This window comes from Equus przewalskii, chromosome 12 (assembly GCF_037783145.1).
Source record: "Equus przewalskii isolate Varuska chromosome 12, EquPr2, whole genome shotgun sequence".
NCBI lineage: Eukaryota > Metazoa > Chordata > Mammalia > Perissodactyla > Equidae > Equus > Equus przewalskii.
Window position 1 is genome coordinate 28,894,556 of NC_091842.1, and position 22,734 is coordinate 28,917,289.

The following is a 22,734-nucleotide window of genomic DNA, read 5'->3' on the forward strand; positions in this document are numbered from 1 at the left end:
CCTTTGTCCCGACAGGTGGTGAATCAGCTTTTCAGGACCTTTCTCACGGCTTCCGGAAGTGCACGTGTAATTAGAGCCGCGTTGGGTTTCAGATCAGCTGTGAAGCGTGCCTGTGGCTACGGGTCTCTTCCTTCCTGCGACACGCAGAGGTGTAATTAGAATCCGGAGACAGGAATCATCACCATCCCTCACCAGCATTTTACAGTGATGATCCAGTATTCATTTGGGCCCAATTCCGCTCCCTGTGAGACCATGGAAGTGTCAATGCTGTGTGCCGTCTGTTGGCAAAACTCAGGGGCTCCTCTGGTGTCACCTGGGTGACACTATATTTAGCCAGTTCTGGACAAGCTAGCTGATGGCCCAGGAAAAAGGCAGGAAAGTGCTGGCAAGTCTTTGCCCTTATTTCCAAGTCACTACTAAAGCATTGCAGGTGGGAGGCCAGCTCCAAACCCCTCTGAAGGTCATTGTTCATTCATTAGCCATTCAACAAACACTTATTGAGCATCTGTCATGTGTCAGGCATCCCACCTCCATACAGCATCTTTCCAGCGAGTGTAGGTGTATCTGGGACACAGGCTGGAAGTTTTCTACGACGAGTTGAAATCAGAGCGTTTTTTCCTCTGACTTTTCTATGCATCCACCCCATCCCTGAAAGTCAACCAAAATGCTGCAGAAACAAGTCTTAGTCGTTCCTTGTTAAATTTGTAATTTATTCCTATTAATCAGTTTTGAAGGCTACGGCAAACCTGTAAAATGCTGGCAGACACACTGGGCATAGCAAGCAGGAGCTTGTCGTCGAACAGGGGTCAGCATTTTCCATAAAGGGACAGACTGTAAACAGCTGAGGTTTGGGGGCCAAACAGCGTCTGCTGCAAGGACTCACTCTGCTCTGGAGGTTGGAAAGAGGCCACAGACAATACCTAAACGATGGGTGTGGCCGTGGTTTTACAAAAGCAGGCTGCAGGCCCATTTGGATGGAGGACTCCTGTCTTAGAGAACTTAAGTGACCCATGACTTTGAGAAATCAGGCGTGGGTTTTGTGATACCGTTGGACCCCACTAATTTGGAAAATTCCAAATTCCTTGTCATGGCCTCCAAGGTCCCCGCATGGCCAGAGCCCCGCTCTCCTCTTTGTCTTCATGGCCCACTGCACCTGCCACTGCTTACTAAGCTTTGGCCGTCCACCTCTCCTTTCTGTTCTCAGTCACGCCAATTGCTTGGCTACCTCAGGACTTTTGCACAGCTGTTCTTCCTGTCTCCAAAGCTCCACCTGAACTGGACTCCAGTTCAGTTCGGAAACTTCCTAGTCTCGGCTTTTGCAAAATAGCCGAGGAGATTACATTCTCTTACTAACCTTCACAATAGTGGGGCGGGTACAGTCATCAGCCCTATTTTCCAGACGTGGTAAATGGTAAATTGTCCATTTCAAGTGGTCCTATCAACACCAGCCAGTCACTCTAATGAACGATCCAGGTGTCTCCTTTGATTCCTCTCCATCCGTCATCTCGACTGCCAACCAACTGCCAAGTTCTGACAAATTTGCCTCCTGAATTATTCTCAGATCCAAGCTTTCCTCTTTCTTAATTGAACTCATCCTCGTTTCTTACCTGGACTATCCCAAAAGCATGCTTAGTGGACTCTCCACCTGCAGATTTCAACTCCTATAGTCCATCCATCTATCCATCTATCTGTCTAATTCACTCATCTTTTCATCCGTTCATACGTCCACCCATTTTTTCATCCATCCATCAACCCAGCCATCCACCCATCCATCCACCCATCCATCCATCCACCCATCCATCCAGCCAGCCATCCATCTATCCATCCACCCATCCATCCATCCACCCATCCATCCAGCCAGCCATCCATCTATCCATCCATCCATCCATTTACCCATCTGTTCATCCATCCACCCATCCATCCACCCATCCATCCACCCAGCCATCCACCCATCCATCCAGCCATCCATCCATCCACCCATCCATCCATCCACCCATCCATCCACCCATCCATCCATCCACCCATCCATCCACCCATCCATCCATCCAGCCATCCATCCATCTATCCATCCATCCATCCATTTACCCATCTGTTCATCCATCCATCCATCCATCCATCCATCCATCCATCCTGGGCATCTATTCTGTGTAAGGTGGGATAAGTAGTGCATAAAAATACAGAACCTACCTTCCTGGATATTTTAGTCTAATTAGGAAAACAGATGCTAAACAAGCAACCACACAAATACACGTATGTTACAAACTTGAATAAATTCTGTAAAAGAAAAGTCAAGGTCCCCTAAGAAAACATAACTGGATTTAAGCTCAGATCCAAGGAAAGACGTGAGCTCGCCAAGAAAGACATGAGAACAGTGTCTGGACAGGGGGACCAGCATGTGGGAAAGCCTTAGGCTGAAGCCTACTTTTTCTAGAGGCTGCAGGATGCTGGGGATCCTTGGCACGGTGAGCCATGGTGGGAGGAGGGGCGAGAATGACAGAAAATGAGGCTGGAGAGAGAGGTCGGGCAGATCACAAGGCGCCCCAAAGGCCACTGTAAGGAGGTGGATTCGCACTTGGTGCCACGGGCAGTGTTTGGTGGGTTTTCAGCAGACGAGAAGCCACGTTCAAAGTCCATCTGAAGGAAAACACTCTGGATGCAGAATGGAGAATCACTTGGCAGACCCGGTGGGAGGTGGGAGCTGCGGCCGCATAGATGCGAGAAGACGTGTTAGGTACGTATCGGCACAATTCACACAAGAGATGTTGGCAACCTGGCCAGGGAGGTTGCAGAGAAGACAGAGAGAAATGGACCAGGGAGTGATATTCAGGAGATAGAACTGAAAGGTCTCAGTGCTGGGCGCGATGTGAAAATGAGAACTGACTTTTTTAATCTCTTCAAAAATAAGCCTGAGCCAGCCTCCGTCACCTGAGCTCCTCAGACGGGAACGTTAATCCGAAGGATGATGATGGAAACAAGACAGGTGACACTGAATGAGCGCCTACTCTGCACCTGTCAGGTACCTTGTTACGTGTTTTACACGCATCGTGTCATTTAACAGAACCCATGAGGCAGATGCCACCATGAGTCCCATTTTACATAAGGGAACAATGAGGCGTGAAGAGGTTTAACAGCACGCTTGCGGTTCCACAGCTATCCTCTGGTAGAAACAGGATTCATCTTCAGAATCCCAAAGGTTAGAACCCCGTGTCCTTGACCACCATCCAGGTGGCACCTAGCTGCAGTACCCTTTCTGCAACTCTCAGTTTCACTAGGATCCTGCCCAATGTAACACGAGTCAGCAAGCCCCAACATAGACGCCCCCGGGGGGAGGAGCCTCATAGGATTCCAGATGCATAAATAAAGGCTGGAGGCCCAGCTCTACTGATCTACTGGAGTCTTTATTGCTCTGCAAATGCATTATTAATCAGCCACTGGGGTCCTCCCCATAGAGCCTTTTAAATTACTGTTAAATTCCTTGATAGTGTTTTGTGCACCTTAATAGTGCATTTCCTGTGTTCACAGCAATAAACAAGGGGAGGGAGGGAGGCCTGGATAACAGGTTAATTGCCCTTTGAGGTCTAGGCTGAGAAAGCAATGGCAACAGTGCCTCTAAATTCTCTGGGTTCCCGGCTGCGATGCTCATAAAGTCTTGAAACAAACAACACTGTCAAACCGAGTAGCACAAGCCGAGGCCGCGGCTCCTTCATGCCTGGCCTGGCTGCAGCAGCTTTGCTGGGTCTCCAGGTCACCTTGTCAGGGTCCTCCCTCCTGGGAGTTTTCAGTGTGAGTTGAGGGGGGCAGAGGCTTCACCTAGGATGGGACCTATGGGCCACGGGTGGCGGGTGGCAGCTTCCTTAGGAGGCACTTACCAACTTCCAGGTTATGACATGGGTGATGCTTTTAGCCGCACGGTGCAGAAGAGGCAGGTTAAGTATTGTGCCTTCTGCAATTCTCTTCCTGACCTACCACAGCTGAAAGGGCACAGACAGCTCGCTCGGAAGCAGGGGTCAGCAAGCTACGGCCCTTGGGTCTGTTTTGTAAATAGTGTGGGGTTTTTTTTGGTGAGGAAGATTAGCCCTGAGCTAACATCCGTTGTCAGTCTTCCTCTACTCTGTATGTGGGATGCATGCACAGCATGGCAGACGAGTAGAGTGGGTCTGCGCTGGGGGTCCGAACTGGTGAACCTGGGCAGCAGAAGCGGAGTGCACGGAACTTTAACCACTCGGCCCCCAGGCCAGCCCCCTAAATGTTTTATTTAATGGCACAGCCATTCACATTAATCTACATATTCTTCGCAAATTGAGTTAAGTAGTTAAGACAGAGACCTTTTATGCCCTGCAAAGCCTAAGATATTTACTATCAGGCCTTTTATGGAAAGTTTGCCAATCCCTGTTACAAAGCACAAATCAGATCATGCCACTGTTCCTGCTCAAAACCCATCAATGGCTCCCTAGTACCCTAGGATAAGGATGAAACGCCTTATCCAGACCCCAAGACTCTTCTAACTGGGACCGTGCCTAAGGCGGCCAGTCTAATGAGCACTCTCTGTGTACCCTGGCTGTGTGTGTAGACCTTGGACAAATCACCCAGCCTTGCTTAGTCTTAGGATCCTCGTCGAGAAAACAGGGTGGATGAAGCTTACCTCACTGGGTTAGAGTGAGGCTAGCTTTTTATTTTTAATTGCGGTAAAATACACCTAGCATAAAATCGACCATCTTAGCCGCTTCTAAGTGTACAGCTCAGTAGTGTTAAGCATATTCACAACGTCGTGCACCCAGTCTCTAGAACTCTTTCATCTTGCAAAAGCGAAACTCCACCCAGTAAACAACAGCTTCCCCTCGTCCCTCCCCCCAGCCCCTGGCAGCCACCATTCTACTTTCTGTTTCTAATAATTTGACTGCTCCACAGACCCCATATAAGTGGAATCAGGAAGTATTTGTCTTCTTGTGACTGGCGTATTTCACTGAGCATAATGTCCTCTAGGCTCATCCACGTGATAGCACATGCCAAAATCTCCTTCTTTTTTTTTTTTTTTAAAGATTTTATTTTTTTCCTTTTTCTCCCCAAAGCCCGCTGGTACATAGTTGTATATCCTTCGTTGTGGGTCCTTCTAGTTGTGGCATGTGGGATGCTGCCTCAGCATGGTTTGATGAGCAGTGCCATGTCCGCGCCCAGGATTCGAACCAACGAAACACTGGGGCGCCTGCAGTGGAGTGCGCAAACCCAACCCCTAGGCCACGGGGCCAGCCCCTAAATCTCCTTCCTTTTTAAAGGCTGAATAATATCCCATTGTATGGATAGGACACATTTTGTTTATCCATTCACTGATGGACACTTGGGTCGCTTCCGTCTTTGGCTCTTACGGATAATGATGCTATGTACACGGGGGTTTAGATATCTCAAGATCCTGTTTTCACATCTTTTGGGTACACACCCAGAATGGAAGAGCTGACTTTTATCAAGCACTTCCTAGAGCCAGCCTCTGCATTAACACTAGTGATCCTGGCAGCCAGTCTCAACTCAGGGTCCCCAAGAGAATGAAGCTCTAATGTCCTGAGGCATGCATCATTGCAGCACATTCGCTTTTCACCGATGCCCCCAGAATGGTACCAGTTATGCCCTATCTTTGGGAGAACTGAGAAAATAGTCACTCAATATAGCAAAAAACTAGCAACAACCTACATGTTCAGCAATAGGGGAATAACTAGTTAAACGGTGGTGTAGCCATACTCCAGAGTAATGGTCAGCCATTACAAAGAATTATATCGGCAGTACAAAAGAATGGAAAAATAAACATTATATTGGAAAAAAACAGAATTCGAGACTTAGGTCTCTATCTCCTGATAAGGATGCAGGTCTAAGACCTAGATACATGTCCAAATGAAGAAAGCAATTTCCAGAACTATCTATCAGTTTCATATAATTTTTTAATTTTCCCATCCTCAAACCACATTCAATATTTTTGCAAGTTCCAGATTCATGCATCAGTTTCCTATAATATATAATAAACTCCCAGCACAAAACCAAGCTCTCTTGGTGCAGGTGTCGGTTTAAAGATCTAAAGGAAAACAAAAACACACTTGCGGTGATTGTCCCTCAGACGGGACTCGTCAAGGTGGATTTTCACTCTATCTGTAGTGTTTTTGCTTTTTTTAAAATAATGAGAATGTATAGCATCTTGTTTGAACAATTAAAGAGATTGTAGCAAGCACACTTTCTACAGTATTTGAGCAAGTTTGAAAAATTTTTAAAAAATTCTGCTTTTCCTCCCGCTGGCCTGTCTTCTAGGCATCTTTTCACTTTGGCCGCTTGGAACACGACCAGGGACGGGCTCCTGGCAGCCTCCCCGTTGCTCAGGTGGCTTTTCGCTCTAACCGAGCGGCGCTCTGAGGTGAGCGATTTAATTTGCACTTTGTGGCTCATCCTCGACTCTGATTTAGGGCAACATAAACCCTCCTCGAAATTCCGAAGAATAAATGAGTTTACTAATTTCACCATTAAGAATTTATCAAAGTGAGCACCATTTCAGCCCTCCCCTAATCAATCACCATTTTCCCTGTTTATCTCCTCTTCAATTTTTACCAAGCGTTCTATACACATCAATTTGCCTCATGTTCTTCCTACATATGTTTTAAATTACTTTATCATTGTATAAATTTCACAGCCATTAAAAGGCTCTAATACCAGAATGGCTGACATGGTGTTAAAAATTGGATTCAATTCCACGGGGTAATAAATTGTGTCCTAAACCCAATCTCTCATGGGTGACTGAAGGATACAATGAAAAATTATTGCTTTGTCATTTTTACACTAACACAAATATACCACAGCGACTAGAAACCAGCTGGGAAACGGGAGGCAACTGCAGCCAACTATTTTTCACCCAAGACGGCTTCGCAGGCGGGTCCTGAGGGTCTTGGATGCGATCAGCCCCCTCCAGAAGCGGGAGAATTACCTGGCTGCATGGATCTCTGCAACAGACAGAGAGAGCTCGAGGAAGAAGCTATACAAAGCTTCCTTCAGCCAAAAGGCAGCTACTGCTATGGGCAGCAAAGCGCAGTGGTTGAGCACTAGCCTTTGGCATCAAAGTCTCTGAGCTCAGAGCCTGGCTGTGCTGCCGATGAAATGTACGATTCTGTGCAGGTTTCTTCGCCCCCTGTGTGTCAGTTTCCTGGATTACAGAGTTGTTATAAGAATAAATGATCTAATATGGCTAAAATGCTTAGGATGATCTCGGGCACTTAGTAGCCCCTAGATAGCATAATGATTTAAGCACAAGTTCTTGTACGGGACCTCAGCGCCCTGTTCTTTTCGGGAGCAGGGCAGGAGAGGAATGAACAGCTGGAGAAAGGTGTTAACATTTGCTCTGCATTTCCCTTCGTCTTTGGCGAAACTCGATTAGTCACTCGACACATTACTAAAGGCGCGACACAGCAGAGACGCTAAAACATGGGTCTGAAAGTCAGGCAGAACTGGGTTTCAGTGCGAAGTCTGCCACTGGCAATTGTGACTCTGGACCAGCTACTTGACCTCTCCAAGGCTCCATTTCCCCATCTGTAAAATGGGGTTAGGGAACACACTTTTCTCCAGGACCGTGGGGGAGGCTCGATGAGATGACGCATGTTAGGTGCTGAGCTCTGTGCCGGGCATTAAGGACATGCCAACACACGTGCATGTCCCAGGCTCTGTGCAGGGGCTAGAGATACGACGGTGATGCCAGACTGGACGCGGCCTCGTGCCTGAGGGGGGGCTGCAGACGACTCTGGCAACTCCAGCATAATGTGATGTGCACGCCAGAGGGGAGCAGCTAAGGTGATTTGGGGGTACACAGTCTGGGCACCTCCTGGAGCCTTGGGGAGGTGGAGCGTGGGGAGGGAATCACAGAAGACTTCCAGAAGGAAGCGATGTTGAAAGGAACTCCTAACCCTTGACCATGAACAAATTTGAGAGGAGAAAGAGCAAGCTGGTTTCGCCGGTTTGTGCACAAAGGAGGGACTGGCTGGTCCTTTCCTTTAGCACTTCCATCCACAGGCCACTAGCAGGGCCATGCCTGGGCCCTCTCTTTCTGCACGAGGTCCGTTTTCAGGGCCCTGGGTGGCTGACACTTAACCAGCTGCACCCAAAAGAAGGAATGGCTCACAAGGCAAGAACTCTGTCCTCTGTGAGTCACCACTCTCTGCCTCATCCTGGGGCGGTTTCTGGGCAAGAACTCATGGAAGCTGAGGCAAGCATCGCAAACTGCCCTGCCGTGGAAGTGGGTCCCCCCTGCCCAGCCTGGAGGCTTCCAGAACCAGTAATCCATTGCTGATTTGTAACAGGTGGTTGGTAACGATTTGCTGGTCGAATAGAGAGAATAATTAAAGTATTCTCAAACACAGTATTTTCTTTAGCCTCCTCTCCTGAGCCTTGCCCTCTTTGGCCTGATCTCCCCTTGGCTCTCTGGAGACTTCAGTTTGGTTCCAAAAAACATCTCTGCTCCATTCCCCTCGCTCATGGCAAAGACCTGGATCATCTGAACCCAGCAATTTTAGGAATTAAAATCTGACAGGGAAGACAACAGACTGACCCTCCTGGTAAGACTCAGAGCTCCCCTGGTAGTCTTGTTAGTTCCTCAACCTCCCTACTCCTCCTCCTGCCTCAGGGCCTTTGCACAGGATGCACCCTTGTTCTGGAATGTTCCCCCTCCCGCCCTTCCCCTAGTTAACTCTCAGCTCAACTAAAATGCAACCACGTGTCTGCAGAAGCAGCTATTGCTGTTGCAATTCTGCATTTATTTCTGTGATCATTTGATACATGGGTCTCCATCTTTAACAGGCTGCACGCTCCATGAGGACAGGGATTCTGTCGGTCTTCCTCCCCAGGGAATACCCCAAACCTAGTGCCCGACTTTGACAGTGGATGCTTGATGAACACCTGTTGAGTGAGTGAATGTGGAAGGGAGCTGGGGTCATACATTTCAGCCCCCAGTTGGCGGCTGGGCCAAGCCAGAATGGCACCTGCACAGAGATTTCTAAATGCTCCATTCCCATCACTTTCCAGGGCATACAGGCCTCCTCCCAGGGGCGGGGAGGCTGAGCCACTGAAGCTCAAAACAACTGTGTTGTCCTCTCACCCAGTGACGCTAAGACTGAGGCCTATGACGTGCGGAGCACTGGGTACTTAAGGATGAGGGAGACGGAGCCCTGACATCCGAAGGGCGGGGATGGCACAGAGACCGAAAACAGCAGGGGGTGCTTCCTCGCGGGCCATGTGCCATCTGAGAGCACACGCTGTGGCCCTATGGAGGACAGCTCCGCCTGCTCGCTCCCACCCTCACCAGGGCTCCTGTATCAGAACAGCGGATTCCCAAGGGTTCTTCCCGCTTCTGTGCTCACCCTACATCCTACTATCAACACAGCAGCCAGGGAGATCCTACCAAACACGTCAGATCAGAACCCCCACCCTGACCCTTCTGAAACCCCTCCAGGGGCTCCCCCAAGTCACGCCAGTCAAGACAAAATCCCCACAGGTCTGCGAGGCCCCCATCCCCTGCTCCAGCCGCAGGGCCTCTTTGCGGGTCCCCATCACACCTGCCCCGTCCGGCATGGCCCTCCTTCCCGCTTGAGTTTGCTCCCGAACACCTATCAGCCTCAGATACAGGATATCTTTTACCTTTTTATGTGTCAATGACCTGTCATCCCCTTCTAGAATGTAAACTCCACGAAGACAGTTATCTGTTTTGTTCATTGCTGTTTCCGCGGCACCTAAAACAGTGCCTGGCACATAGGAGCTTCTCAATAAATGTTAGTTGAACGAATGAACGAATGAATGAATGAACTCAGTATATCCAAAGACTAGCAGCCATTCCATTTGGGGGCCGCATGAATACTTAGCACATTCTTCCATAACGAGACCGAATCCATCTCTGGATTTTTTTTACCCACTGCTCTTTGGGTCCCTTAGAGATGGCCCCGTGACTTCCTTGCTCTTCCTCCCTTCATGCATACGACAGTTTGCCAGCATCCTGCATCCTTGTGTTTGTTGCCTGCCCCTCCCGGGACTGTAAGCTCCATGAAGTCAGGTCTCGTCTCTCTTGCTCATCTATCCCAGTATGAGCACCACGCTTGGTGTGGGCTAGCTGCTCGACACGTATTTGTCAAACAAATGAAACAAATTTCACATATTTAAGTATGCTAAGGGGAAGAATGATGTTCACATTGAGGATGAGTTCCACGGGTATCCCCCGGGTTCTCCTAAATTGTCACTGAGATGCACAAAAGTGAGAGGATGTAACATCAGGGGTTCATTCATTCGCTCATCGAGCAGCAGATACTTACGAGTGTCTAGCACGATGCCAAGGTCTAGAAGAATAGGTGATTCTGCTCTGACTTATTAAAAAAGGAACTTGCCAAGGGTAGAACCTGAATGACGAGTAATCCCCAATTGCCTGCGACATTCCTGGCAATGAAGGCTGGCCTGCCAGTGTCTCCACGTGCTGCTTCAGGGAGGGAGGGAGGGAGGAGGCGGTGCTAAGGGGAGGGTCACCGGGGGAGCAGTGGGTACAGGCATCCATGAACTCCAGGGCTGGCCCAACACCCAGGCTCCACCCCGCCACCCGGAAACTCAGGAGCGTCACCCCTTTGCCCAAAGCTTCCTTCTAGCCTCGAACAAAAGGGAGGCCGATTAGTCAGGCTCTCCGCTGAGCTGCTCCAAGCAGTGGTCCCCGAATGCCGGGTTATCAACACGCTCCCAATCCCCTAGTCTATAGATGTCATTGTGAGCACATGAGAAGGAAAAAAATCCATCTAACCGTGATCCTCTTGTCTCAAATACACTCCGCCTGAGAAGTGCTTATTTACGCATGAAGTTTCCGAAAGGGTGTCCCGGATGAGGACCGGGAAAGGCGTTAATCACGCTCCTTCGGGGGCTCGTGTTTGCATCTTCTTTCCACCTAAACCTTTCAGCTTCACTTCCAGGCATGCCAGTCAGGGAACAAACACAGCCTAATGACAAGTGTTAAAGTGAATGGCAGAACCGTGCAGCTGGGAGAACACTCCTGGGGGAACAGGAGGGGCTGGGGAGGGAGGTGAAGGGGCATTTACGATACTTCCCAGAACTATAGAATTAGCCTCCTAAAAAGCCTTGTGGGTGGCAGCTGGCTTTCTTTATGATTCCAAGACTGCTGGGGGTGGGGACACACTGTAGCACTTTAGAAGGAAAAGGCAAAGTGGAATTGGCCCATTGGGACTCACCTCCCAGTGGAGGACCTTGGGTATCTATTGGCCACAGCTGCCTAGCACACAGCAGGCGCTCAATCAGTGTTTGCTGAAAGATCAGGTGTGAGTGGTCTTTGTGCCCAAAAGAAATCTCTGAGCTCTGAACACCAACTCATGGCCACCTCCATCCAGTTCATTGGCCAAGCCCAACAGTGTTTTCCTACGACCCCATCTTCTCACTGGGACCACTGTAAAAACTTCCCCACAATTCCCCTGTTTCTAGTCCTTCCCTAAAGCTAAATCAGATCAGAAGTGCGATTGCTGGATCAATGTCGTATCTACTTTTCATTTTTGGGGAAACCTCCATACTGTTTTCTGTAGTGGCTGTGCCATTTTGCATTCCCACCAACAGTACACAAGGGTTCCAATTTCTCCACATCCTTGCCCACACTTGTTGTCTTCTGTTTTTTTTTGATAACAGCCATCCTCATCAGTGGGAGGTGACAGCTCACTGGGGACAGGGTCAAAAGAACTGAAATCAGGATCTCAAAGAGGTACTTAGCACGCACACGTTCATTGCAGCACTATGCCTAATAGCCAAGATGCGAAAGCAACCTACATGTCCACTGATGGATGAAGAAATGGAAAATATGGTATAGACTTCCAATGGAATATTATTCAGCCTCAAATAGGAAGGAAATTCTGCAATGTGCAACAACATGGATGAAGCTGGAGGACATTATGCTGAGTGAACTAAGCCAGTCGGGGAGGGACAAGCACCGAATGGTTCCACTTACACAGGGGCATCAAAATAGTCACACTCACAGAAGCAGAGAGTAGAATGGTGGTCGTCAGGGGCTGGGGCGATGGGGAATGGGGTTCAATGAGTATAGACTTTCAGCTGAGCAAGATGAATAAGTTCTGGAGATCTGCGGCACAACACTGTGTCTATATATAGCAACGGTGTACTGTGCACTTAAAAACCCGTTAAGAGGGTAGATCTCATGTTAAGCTTTTTTACCACAACAAAATAAAAGAACACAAATTTTTTAAAAAGTAGCACAAAGTAAACAAAGTCCCCCAAAATGAAAACAGACGATGTTAAAACTCTGTTCAGTTCCTCCAATGGCTCCCTCATGTTTGGACTCCTCACCACGGCCTGCCTGTCCCCTCGGATCGGATCCCATCCCCTTCTGTTCTCCTCACTGCTCCCTCTGCTTCAGCCACACTGACCTGGATGCTTCTGGAACATGCCAGGCTGTTTGCTCGGACTGTTGCCTCTTCCCCTGTGACACTGCCATCACTCGCTCCTCAAAGACGCCATCTGTGGCTACCTACCTAAAAACGTCCCCCTCTTCTGTCCTCTCCCACTGCTGTGTTGTCTTCACAGCTCTTACCACACCCTGGACCATAGGTCTATTGGTTTGCTTGTCATCTCTGATGGCTCCTATTAGGCAGGAGCTCCTTGCAGGTGGAGCCATCGCCCTGCACACCTCCCGGAGTCACCGTCCATCTTATGTCAATGGACACCGCACACCAAGCTGCGCAGGGAGAGGCCCTGAGGGACAAAGCACCCTCCGATTTCCCTCACTACTACATCCTCCGGTTCTAGAACAAGGATCGGTAAACTCCAGTCCACGGCTGCCTGTTTTGGTACCCCCTGTGACCTAAAAGCACTGCTTTTACATTTTTAAACGGTTCAAAAAAAGCAAAAGAATACTGTTTCATGACCCACGAAAATTATGTGAAATTCCGATTTCAGTGATCATCAATAAAGGTTTATTGGAACACAGCCAGGCTGGGCATTTATTTAAGGATCGTCTGTGGCTGTTTTCAGGCAGAGTTGAGTAGCTGTGATGGAGACCATCTGGCCTGCAAAGCCTCCTATTTACTCTGCGGCCCTTTTACAGAAAATGTACACAGAGCCCTGGCCTTGGACGTTGCCTGGCACTTAATGGGTGACCAACGGATGGGGTCTGCTGATCTTGTCTGGAGTACCCACGGTCAGCCTCCTTCCCCCCTCCCTAGGAAGCTCAAGGAAGGTCTTTGGGGTTAGTTTACTCCAACCCCAACAAACCGTTACTGGAAACCTCTTTAGTGGGCTTTGCGCCTTCCTCAGCAGGAGATAAAAAGGGTCCGACTGGGTCCTCTGCAAAGCTGGCCTTTTGGAAAGCAAGGCAGCCCCACCGGCTTGGCCAAGCTGTGCGAGGATCAACTTGGCTTCATCGCGCCACCCCCATTAGTGCGGTGCCTTTTAGCTCTTCACAGCTGTTGCCTCATTTTCTCATCACGAGTGATACAGCAAAAGACCTGGGAAAAAGCAGTGTCTCTGGCTGATAGATAGGGAAACTGAGGCACATACCCTGGGGCACTCAGAGTGGCCGAGCTGACATCCACGTCTCCATTTTCCCTCCCTGCCAGGCTGCCAGCCATGCTTTCTGGAAGCCAGCTACTCGTGCCGTGTAGTCACCCCACTGCCCCTAGGGTGTGGAGACGTACAGGAGACAGCCCTTCTGCAGCTGGTGATGCCATCTGCCCGTCTCTCTCTGCAGCAGGCGGCCAGCCTCCCCCCAGCCACCCCTGTCCAGAAGCCCATTTGTCCAGAGCCTCTGGCCTCCTGCAAAGGCTGATGGGTAAAGATGGGTTGCCAGGTGCACGGACAGTTGCTCTTCTATCAGAAACCCCCTTGCTGTCCATCTTCACCCCGATACTTGAGCGGCTCCCCCAGTCTGTGCAAATGCTTGCAACCCTGCAGCTGGTCAGCTGACTTGAAAGACACAGCCCTTGTTCGCCACTCCTCGGAGAACCCTCACCTGACGCAGCTGCTCAGGCCCGAGTTCCCGCTCAAGTGCAGCCACCCCCTCCCAGCCGATGGCTTTCTCTGGACCTTCTCACACTTTTCATCTGTCATTCTTCACCTGGACATCAGGCTGCTGTCACTGTGCTGGCTTTACCTGGCGCAGCAATGGGAGAAGAAGTGTGAGGGGACCAGAGTAACCATGGGGTCTTCCTCGGGACATTTTAACTCAAGATGGAGGGAGGCTGGTGGCCCGTGAGAGCCGTTGGAGGTAGCTTCCTGACAGTTAGTTGTTCTAAAGGTAACGAGGCAGAAAAGTTGCAATAGCTAGCACCAGAATGCCTCTTACAGGTTGAACAGTCTTTATTGGGAAAGCTACATTTGCCCCCCATCAGAGTCGGTGTCCCCTAAGGCCAGGGCTTCTGGGGAAGGTGTGGTCCTGGAAGGCTTCCCTGAGGAAGCAGCATTTAGGCTGAGATCTAGAGCTGGAAGAGGTGGTAGCCCAACAAGGTGGGGTGGAGTGGGGGGTGCAGGGCAACAGCGGAGGGCGCTGGGATGAGCATGAGAGAGTGCCTGAGGCACGAGGGGCCCTGTCTGAAGAACAGAGCAGAGAGACGTGGCTGGGCCACCGGAAGTCACCATCAAGGCAGGCTGTCTCCTGATTCCTCTTCTCAATGCCCCCTTGGTTTAGACCACCCCCACTGCTAACACTACTGCCATCAGCCAAACACGCCCACTCTCCTCTTCCTCCCCTCTGCACTGAGCGTTTTGTATTCGTGACCCCATTTCAGCCAATAGCTCTGTGAGGATAGGATATGAGTTATCTGTGCCCATTTTACAGAGGAGGAAGCTGAGGCACCGGAAGGTTAGGGTCACACAGCTAGCAAAGGCAGAACCAGGATTCAAAACCCAGCAGCTGGAGATCTCCAGATGGAAAGCATCTTTTTCCAGCCCAGGCCAGCCTTGGCTTTCCATTTCCATGAAACACTGGGAGGTCCAGCTGCAGGGACTGGAGGCTCTCTGATGCTGGAGCCCAAGGAAGGGACAGGAGGCCGAGGAAAACTGTACGGGGTGGGATGGGGGGGCGGGGCTGCCTGGGGGGGAATGGGGGAGGGGTGGGGGCTGGTGGCTTGGCAGTTGCAGTGAACGCAGGAGGCTGTGGGAGGAAGGAGAGGCTGCCTTGGGTTAGAAATGATCCTCCCGGAGGCCAGCCTTGGGGGCTGATGAGATAGAACGCCCCCAACCTCACTGCCCCTCATTCTTAGCAGTTGTCAGCGGATGGTGCGCAGATCCGTCCTTTTCTTGTGAGAACCAGTGTCACCTTCAGGCTGCTTTCTCCAGGAGGGGGAGTGTGAAGCAGACAGCAAGGAAAGTCTCCACAGGTAGCAAACCATCTCCTGTGCTTCTAGACTCTTCCTTCTCCTTGAGTGGTGCAGGGGCGAGGGGACAGGAGGGGTGGGAGAGGTAGGAAGCGCAGGAGCCGTTTACGAAAGTCAACATTTCAAATCTATTTCCTTCCTCTGCCTTTTTCAGACTTCACGCCATAAGGGATTATTTCCTTAATTATATCCAACTTCTGGCATCATATTGGCTGAAGTTTGGGTGATGTTGAGTTTGGCAAAATGACAAGCACAGCGCGTACATCTGTGTGTGTATGCATTTGTGTATATGTATATTTACGCACAGATTGAATTTCCCTCCCCTCCCGCCTCCATTTCCTCATTTAGCAGGAAATAAAAGGACCACGGGGCTGGAGCTCAAATTCCTCCTAAGCAGAAGGAAATCCGGGTGTCATGGTTTCCAGAAAGGGAACACAATCTCCGTATGGGGTGTAATTACATCTTAGCTTTCTGCAGAAGAATAGTTTATGGCTTAAATGCTATTAATTGTAAGCCGTTTTGTTCCACGGGAAGTTGTTCATTGATAACTACCCAATTAGGGTTATTTTGCAATTAGTCTATTCACAGTAAATTTATTGCAAAAGGGGGAGGCCGTGGTGCAGCAAATTAAAGCATTGCCAGGGCTGGGTGTGCAATGGCTCTTAAATGCCAATCTTATTAACCAGCTCAGAGGTCCTGGGAGGGTGCCCCACCTTGGCTGATGCAGCAAAGGCCACAGGGGGACGGACCCTCAGCACACTCACACTGCAGAACCATGCTGGAGGTGTTTCAGGATGACCAGGAGAAGCCTGGGAACCCCTGGCCTCCCCTGACAACATCAACTCTCTTGTTCCCCATTAACACCCTCCCTTCTCCTCGTGACTATACTGACAACAAGGAAACACAACCTACAGGCTGCAGGCCATCCTTGAGGTCTGACCATTTTCGCTACAGTGAAATCTTTTGCCTCCGGAAGAGGGAGAGGCTCACCGGAAAGGATGCGGGCTCCATAACCTGAGTTCCAATACCACCTCCGCCATCTACCAGCCATGCGTCTCTGGCCAAGTAGTGAACCTCTTTGAGCCTCGATTTCCTCATCAACAAAATGGGTTGACAACAGACCTGCCTCGTGGGGCTGTGGAAGGATTCACTGTGATACAAGGCACAGTGTTGTATATCCTAGGATGCAGGATTGACATCCAGCAGGGGTCAGCAAACTACGACCCGGGGGCCAAAGCCAGCCCACTGTCTGTTTTTATAAATACAGTTTTGTGGGAAGCTAACCAAGGGCATCTACGTATGCATTGTCGAGAGCTCTTTCGTGCCACGAGGGCAGAGGTAAGCGGTTGTGACAGAGAGTACAGGGCCTGCCAAGCCGCTAATATTTACTCTCTGGCCCTTTACAGAAAAAAGCTAGTTGACCCTCGGTATATAGCAAGTGCCCAATATCATTTTCATGGAAAGGCATTCAATTCAGGCCTCCAACACTTCTTTGCCAGGTCACCCCCTGGTAAACAAAAGATCGTGGAAAAATCTCCTTCCACTTACTCCTACACTCTGTCTGCGGAGCCCCATCAAGAATATGGATGAGAACCACTCAGACGGCTCCGATTAGGGTTAGATAAAGGAGAAATGAACCTTTTCTTTTCAAACCTTACTATTTAAAAGGAAGTATTGTATAGGTACACATTTGTTATGAAAAACTCAAACAATACAGATGAACTTGAATCAACAGCTGGAGTGGTCCCCATTGCACCCCACCGAGAGGGGGCCGTGTGGAAGGCTTCCCGCGCATCCTGCCAGCCCTCTCGCTACCCACGTAGCACACGTGGCCGCATCCCCCCGACCCAAATCCTCCATACTGGGACCAGCATCAACAGAGAGGCTCGCGTTTGAAGTGAAGAGAGCTGAATTTTAGCTCAAGTTCAGCCTCTAATTAATCGTGTGACCTTGGATAAGTCTCCTCCCCTCTCTGGGCCTCGCATTCTTATCTGTCCAGTGAACAAGTGGATTAAGATTTCCCTAGGGGTCTTTCTGGCCTACTTTTCTTAGGGAGCCATTCTCACCATGCCCTGCCCTTTTCCATCAAGAGAGACAGAAGAACAAAGGATCTGTTCAGTGTAAAGAGGACACTGGGCCAAGTGTCCCCTCCTGCCTTCTAAATCCACCAACTGAGAGCCCCCACCTTCCATCCTGCTGCCCTGGGCCAGCTCTGCAGCTGGCTTTTCTGCCGCTCTGACCTTATGTCTCGACACCACGGAGGACCCAGTACCCCTGTCACTGCTCTGATCCCTCACTGCCTCACAGGGAGAAATCTGATTTATCACTAGTCATCAGCACACAGAAGACTGTCCAGCACAGGGCAGGAGGGAGGGAGAGAGAGGGAGAAAAGAGAGAGGGAGGGAGGAAATAAAGAAACAAGGAAGAAAGGAAAGAGGGGAGGAAGGAAGAAATTTGAGATGGAGGAAAATGGCAAGGTTGTTTTTTCAGAGCCTCCAAAGTCAACGCAACCAATTAGAAACCTTTCCAATCGTATTCAATCACAACAACATTCATGTCAATTCTAATCCTGATATTCCGCTGAGAGAGAAAACAAACCATATCAATACAATCACCTCGCCTCTGACAACTTCCACATCAGCCCTGATTTCACCGTATTTTATCCTTTGCCATAAGGGCAATCGGTTAAAGCTATAACAGAAGGTAATTTGATTTGGTACAACTTTTTTTTTTATACAAGACTTCAGAACTCAGGGAGTACTGAAACAAATCAGATCTCCTGTCCCAATTTGGGGGCTGAAAAAGAGGGCGGTCATTCTCAGAAAGCCTGAGCATGTGGGCAGAATGGGACTGAGTAGGAGGAAGAACGGAGGAGGAGATGCCTCTGCGGCCTCAGGGGCTGCAACTTACCTTCCAGAGGGCAGAAGCGAGTGACCTTTTCGGGCATCAGCAGCCCAAGCTTGTGGCGGCAGTAGGTCTCTCCGATCTCCTGGCGGCAGTGTTTGGACTTCGAGCGGGACAGGGCAGAGATGGCCTCCTTGCCCGAGATGTCACACTTGGGAGGCTGGTCATACTTGATCTCCGGGGAGCTGCCCCCGCTCTTCCTGGCGTGGGGCTGTCTGGGGACATCCTTCCCTCGGCTACTGTTCACTGCAGCTCTCTCACCAGGAGGCAGCACTTCATTGGTGCCTTTCCCGGGCAACGAACGTCCCTTCCCCTTCTCCTCCTGCTCCAGCTTCCGTTTCAAAACCTCCTTCTGCCTGCTTGGGGGCTTCTTTGCCAACTCAGGCTGGTGCTTCTGCTTTTGAGTCCTGGGTGCGAAGTTGCTGTTGTCCACATTCTCAAAATCTTTGGGGACCGAGTTCTCATTGTTGCTGTCGGTCCGCACTTTCTCTTTCGGCCGGTGAGAGAAGTAGGCATCCTGGAGAAGACAGGAGAGAGACACAGATGAGAAACTTTAGTGAGGATCATGCTAAGGAGGCTGGCCCTTGGAGAGTGGGGCACGCAGGTTTGGAAGGCTGGACCCCGGCTTCACGCCCTACCTTTGCCACGAGCTTAACTTCAAGTTAGACTTCTCTCTCTGGACCTCAGCTTCCCCATCTGAAAATATGAGATGTTCCGACCAGAAGCTAAGGCTTTTACAAGCTCCAAGGTTCTATGACAATGATGTTCGATGCTCGTTATTAATCTCACCACCGCCCTTTCAAGGAAGTTTCCTTGATAGTCTCTGCCATTGGATTATGAACATTTTGTTCCAGCCTCCTGTTTAAACGCCAGCAGAGAACACTGTGATGATTTACTTACGGGCTGGAAATGTCATAATAAAGTTATAAGGGGAGAAAATATTGGTGGAATTATATACATCCCATTGCCTCTAGGATAGGCTTGTAGATCTACGCCCACAAGAGAAATCAGACCGAGCCATAGATAACTCTGAGGGAGAGACATCATGGGATGTTTTGGAGGGAAATTCACCCTTTGCAGAAGGATCCTTACAACAAATCCCAAGGGGATTGCAAATTTGTGACACCTTGTGCTTGAGGTTTGGCTCTTGATGTTTGTACCTGGAACAGAACTGATTAAGTCACCGAGGGTCAAGAGAAAGGCCAGGAGTTGTTCTAGAGACAATGCATGGCATGGGTCTTTCCAGGAAGGCAGGCACTCCAAACTCAGCTCCTCCATGGTGAGGTAGGCCCTAGCCATTCTGAGCTCGGATCAAACGCACCATTCAACTAACCCTGCCTCATTTCCAAAGCACGTTGCTTCTGCTTAGAGCCCATTACCAAGGCCTTAACCTGCAAGAGCATCCACTGTCCCAAAGCTGTCTTCCAAGGGGACCTCTGAAGCCACAGAGAATGGCTAACTGGCTCCCTAAATCTAGCCCCGTCACTATAGACACACATAGGCCATGAGTAGCAATTCTGAGGGAAGACTTCCTGGTTAGTTTTCCTAAATGTGCCCACTGGCAGCTCCTGAAGAAGAGAATGGCGGACAGAATAGCGGAGGCAGTGCTGGTGCCGGGGAGGGGCTGACACCATCTGTTTTTGTAAACAAAGTTTTATTGAAACACAGCTGCACCTGTTCGTTTGTGTATGGTCTATGGCTGCGTTCATATTACAACAGTAGAGGTGAGCAGTCATGACAGACACTGGCTTGCAAAGCCCAAAATATTTCTATCTGTCCCTTTAAGTGTGCAGACCCAGCTGTCCAGGAGTATGAGTTTAGAAGGGCCCCCCTCCCCTGGGCTTGGTTTAGCTGACCCTGTCCCCAGTGCCCCCATTTGGCCCAGGAATGGTCTGGAGAAGAAGCCCTATGTGGCTGGCCCCTTCTTGCCTTTGCTCCATCTCCCTGGGCATCAAGCACCAACTTCTATTGGGAGGAGGCCGTGAGAAGGAGAGCTGCCACTAAGATCCCTCAAGGCCACTCCGTAAGTTGGAGATTGCTATTATTCTCATTTTGCAGGAGCATCAGTTAACAAGGGACTTGTTCAAGGTAATCCAGCTGGTTGGTGGAGAAGCTGGGTTTCAACCAGACCATAGACCCCAGGCCCCGGGCTGCCAGTCCCGCTACCCACTTCCCAGAAGCTGCAGAGCCCTTCTGACCCCCATTACCTGTCCCCTTACGCACTGCAGCCTGGCTTTGGACCACAACATCTGGCTCCCTTCCCATCCACTCCCACCCAGCCAAGTGGATCTGGGATACGCCAGTCACTTCCAAATAGCCATGTCAAGGGCTGGCTGGTGGTCATCAGGTGGCAGGGAGTCACAGAGAGGGAGAGGACAGTAAGTAGGGGCCAAGAAGCACCAGGAGCTTGAGGCAGCAGGAGCTGGAAGGCAGTGGGGTAGGAAGAAGGAAATGAGATGCCAAGAAGGGAGAGCTGGGTGTGTACTGGGCCACAGAGCGGCTGCTGGTCCCATACAGGAGTCGATATCACATCCTGCTTGGTGAAGGGAGACCTTCCAGTTCTGACACCTGTTTGCGGCCTTTCTCACCTCCCCACACAGACTTGCAAGAAATCCCCCTTAGTGAGGTGCCACGCCTCTGTTCTTGTAATCTAAATGAACCCACTGAGATTCCTCTTTTCCCTTCTTTCCGTGCAGATGCCATGACGAATCCTCAGCGCCTCTCAGATGCATCTTCTGAGCACTCGCCACCCTGTACCCTGACAGGTACTGCGTATTGCATACTGTCAACCACCCTCTAAGGAGGTCCTCTCCTCGCCGTTTTACAGAAAGAGGAGCCGAGGTGTTGTTAGAACATTCTCGAGCACGTTTCAGGTGCCAGGCACTGTGCCAAGCCCTCAGATGTGATATCTCATTTAACCTTCAGAAATAACTTCTAAGGCAGGCCCTCCTATTCTCCCATCTTACAAAAGAGAAGAAGAAAGTGTGGGATGTTCAGTAACTCGCCCAAGGCCATCTGGGGGAGGCAGTGAACTTGTCCGATTCTAAAACTTGCTACAGTCTAGAGCCTCTTCCGTTTGACTGAGAGGTAAACCAAGGAGCCTTTAGCTCCCTCCTCTCCCGTGGGGGACGAGGAGGGTATCGCCCTCTTTGCTCCTCTTAGCCGAGGCTAGGATGGAGCTGGATGGGGGGATAGTACTCAACAAAGCTCTTGACAAATACTCCAGTTGTCTTCCTTCCAGGCCCATCACAGGTTCGTACTCCTCATCCCCTGCAAGTTAGGCACAGCCAAGCAACTTGCTGTGGCCAAGACATGGGATTGGAGCCAGAGCAGAACGTGCCACATCTCTCTTTCCCCCACAGCATCCAACCACACTCCCGATGGTGAAGGTCCTGCATCCCTGAGTGAGGCCAACACGGAGCAGAGACTCCACCAACCCTCCCATGGGCAGAAAGAAACCTTTCCGTCACTGAGATTCAGGGATCTTTGTTACTGCAGCATGAACTAGCTCATCTTGGCTAATATAGAAGGCCAAGCTGATCGGTTTTCTTTCTTAGGTATGGAGCCGATTTTTTTTTTTTTTTTTTTTGCCTCTAACAGTCAGAAAATCAGTTTGATGACTCCTGCTGTCCGAGAACATGAATTTAAATTCTATCCCTAAACCCACTTTCTAGAAGTTAACGAGAGAGCAGAGATTAAGCAGAAGACCCTCTGTCCAGAACAGCCACCCATGTCCTCTCTCATCAGACGCATCCTAACCAGCATTCTTGGGCTGTTCTCTTTGCGCCTTAACTGAGGATGGCAAGATTGGTCTCTGGAGCAGAAAACCTCCATAAACCACCGATTTCAAGAGCTCACATTCTCTACCACTTTCTGGCAGAAGCTCACCGCGCAAAACCAGACACGGGAAATGCCGCCATCAATGAAGCTGGTCTGACCATCTGAGAAGGGCCGATTCTCTGGTTAATTTGTGACCTCAGGACCAGGCACCATCATCAACTCTAATGTGACTCTTGATTAATACGCATCGTCTACTCAGAGAGGTCCCCCCAATCGGGATGCTTAGCCCAGAGCGGCCCCGTGGCTTTTCGCCTGGCCCCAGACGCGACTCGGAAAATTAAAAGATTCGAGTGTAAGAAGGGAGGGGAATATTGTGTCTTCTGGACTGAAGAGCTCACAGGTTTTAGGCAGCTTCCAGAAAAGTCCGTGAGAGGCACAGTCAGGGAGAATCAGGCATCACTCAGAGGCCTGCGGACTCGGCACGCTGCATCAGTAGCGTTTTCTGCAGTAGGCGGTGAGTTCTTCCTCACCTCTGCCCAACTCTTTTCTTGAAATTTTATTTTATCGTGGTAAGAACATTTAACAAGAGATCTGCCCTCTTAACAAATCATTAAGTGCACATACAGTATTGCTGTCTATAGGCACAAAGATCTCTAGAACTTGTATAATATAATGTAAA

The 22,734-nt window shown here is 50.0% G+C and overlaps 1 protein-coding gene across 1 annotated transcript in view; it reads right to left on the reverse strand.

Moving 5' to 3' along the window:
• The window catches only part of XYLT1 (xylosyltransferase 1), a 304,820-nt gene that overhangs the window by 115,571 nt on the left and 166,515 nt on the right, over positions 1-22,734 (reverse strand). Inside the window, exon 3 of the mRNA XM_070566664.1 lies at positions 18,282-18,792. Within this exon, the coding sequence (XP_070422765.1) occupies positions 18,282-18,792 (511 nt within the window). The remainder of the gene's footprint in view (positions 1-18,281; positions 18,793-22,734) is intronic.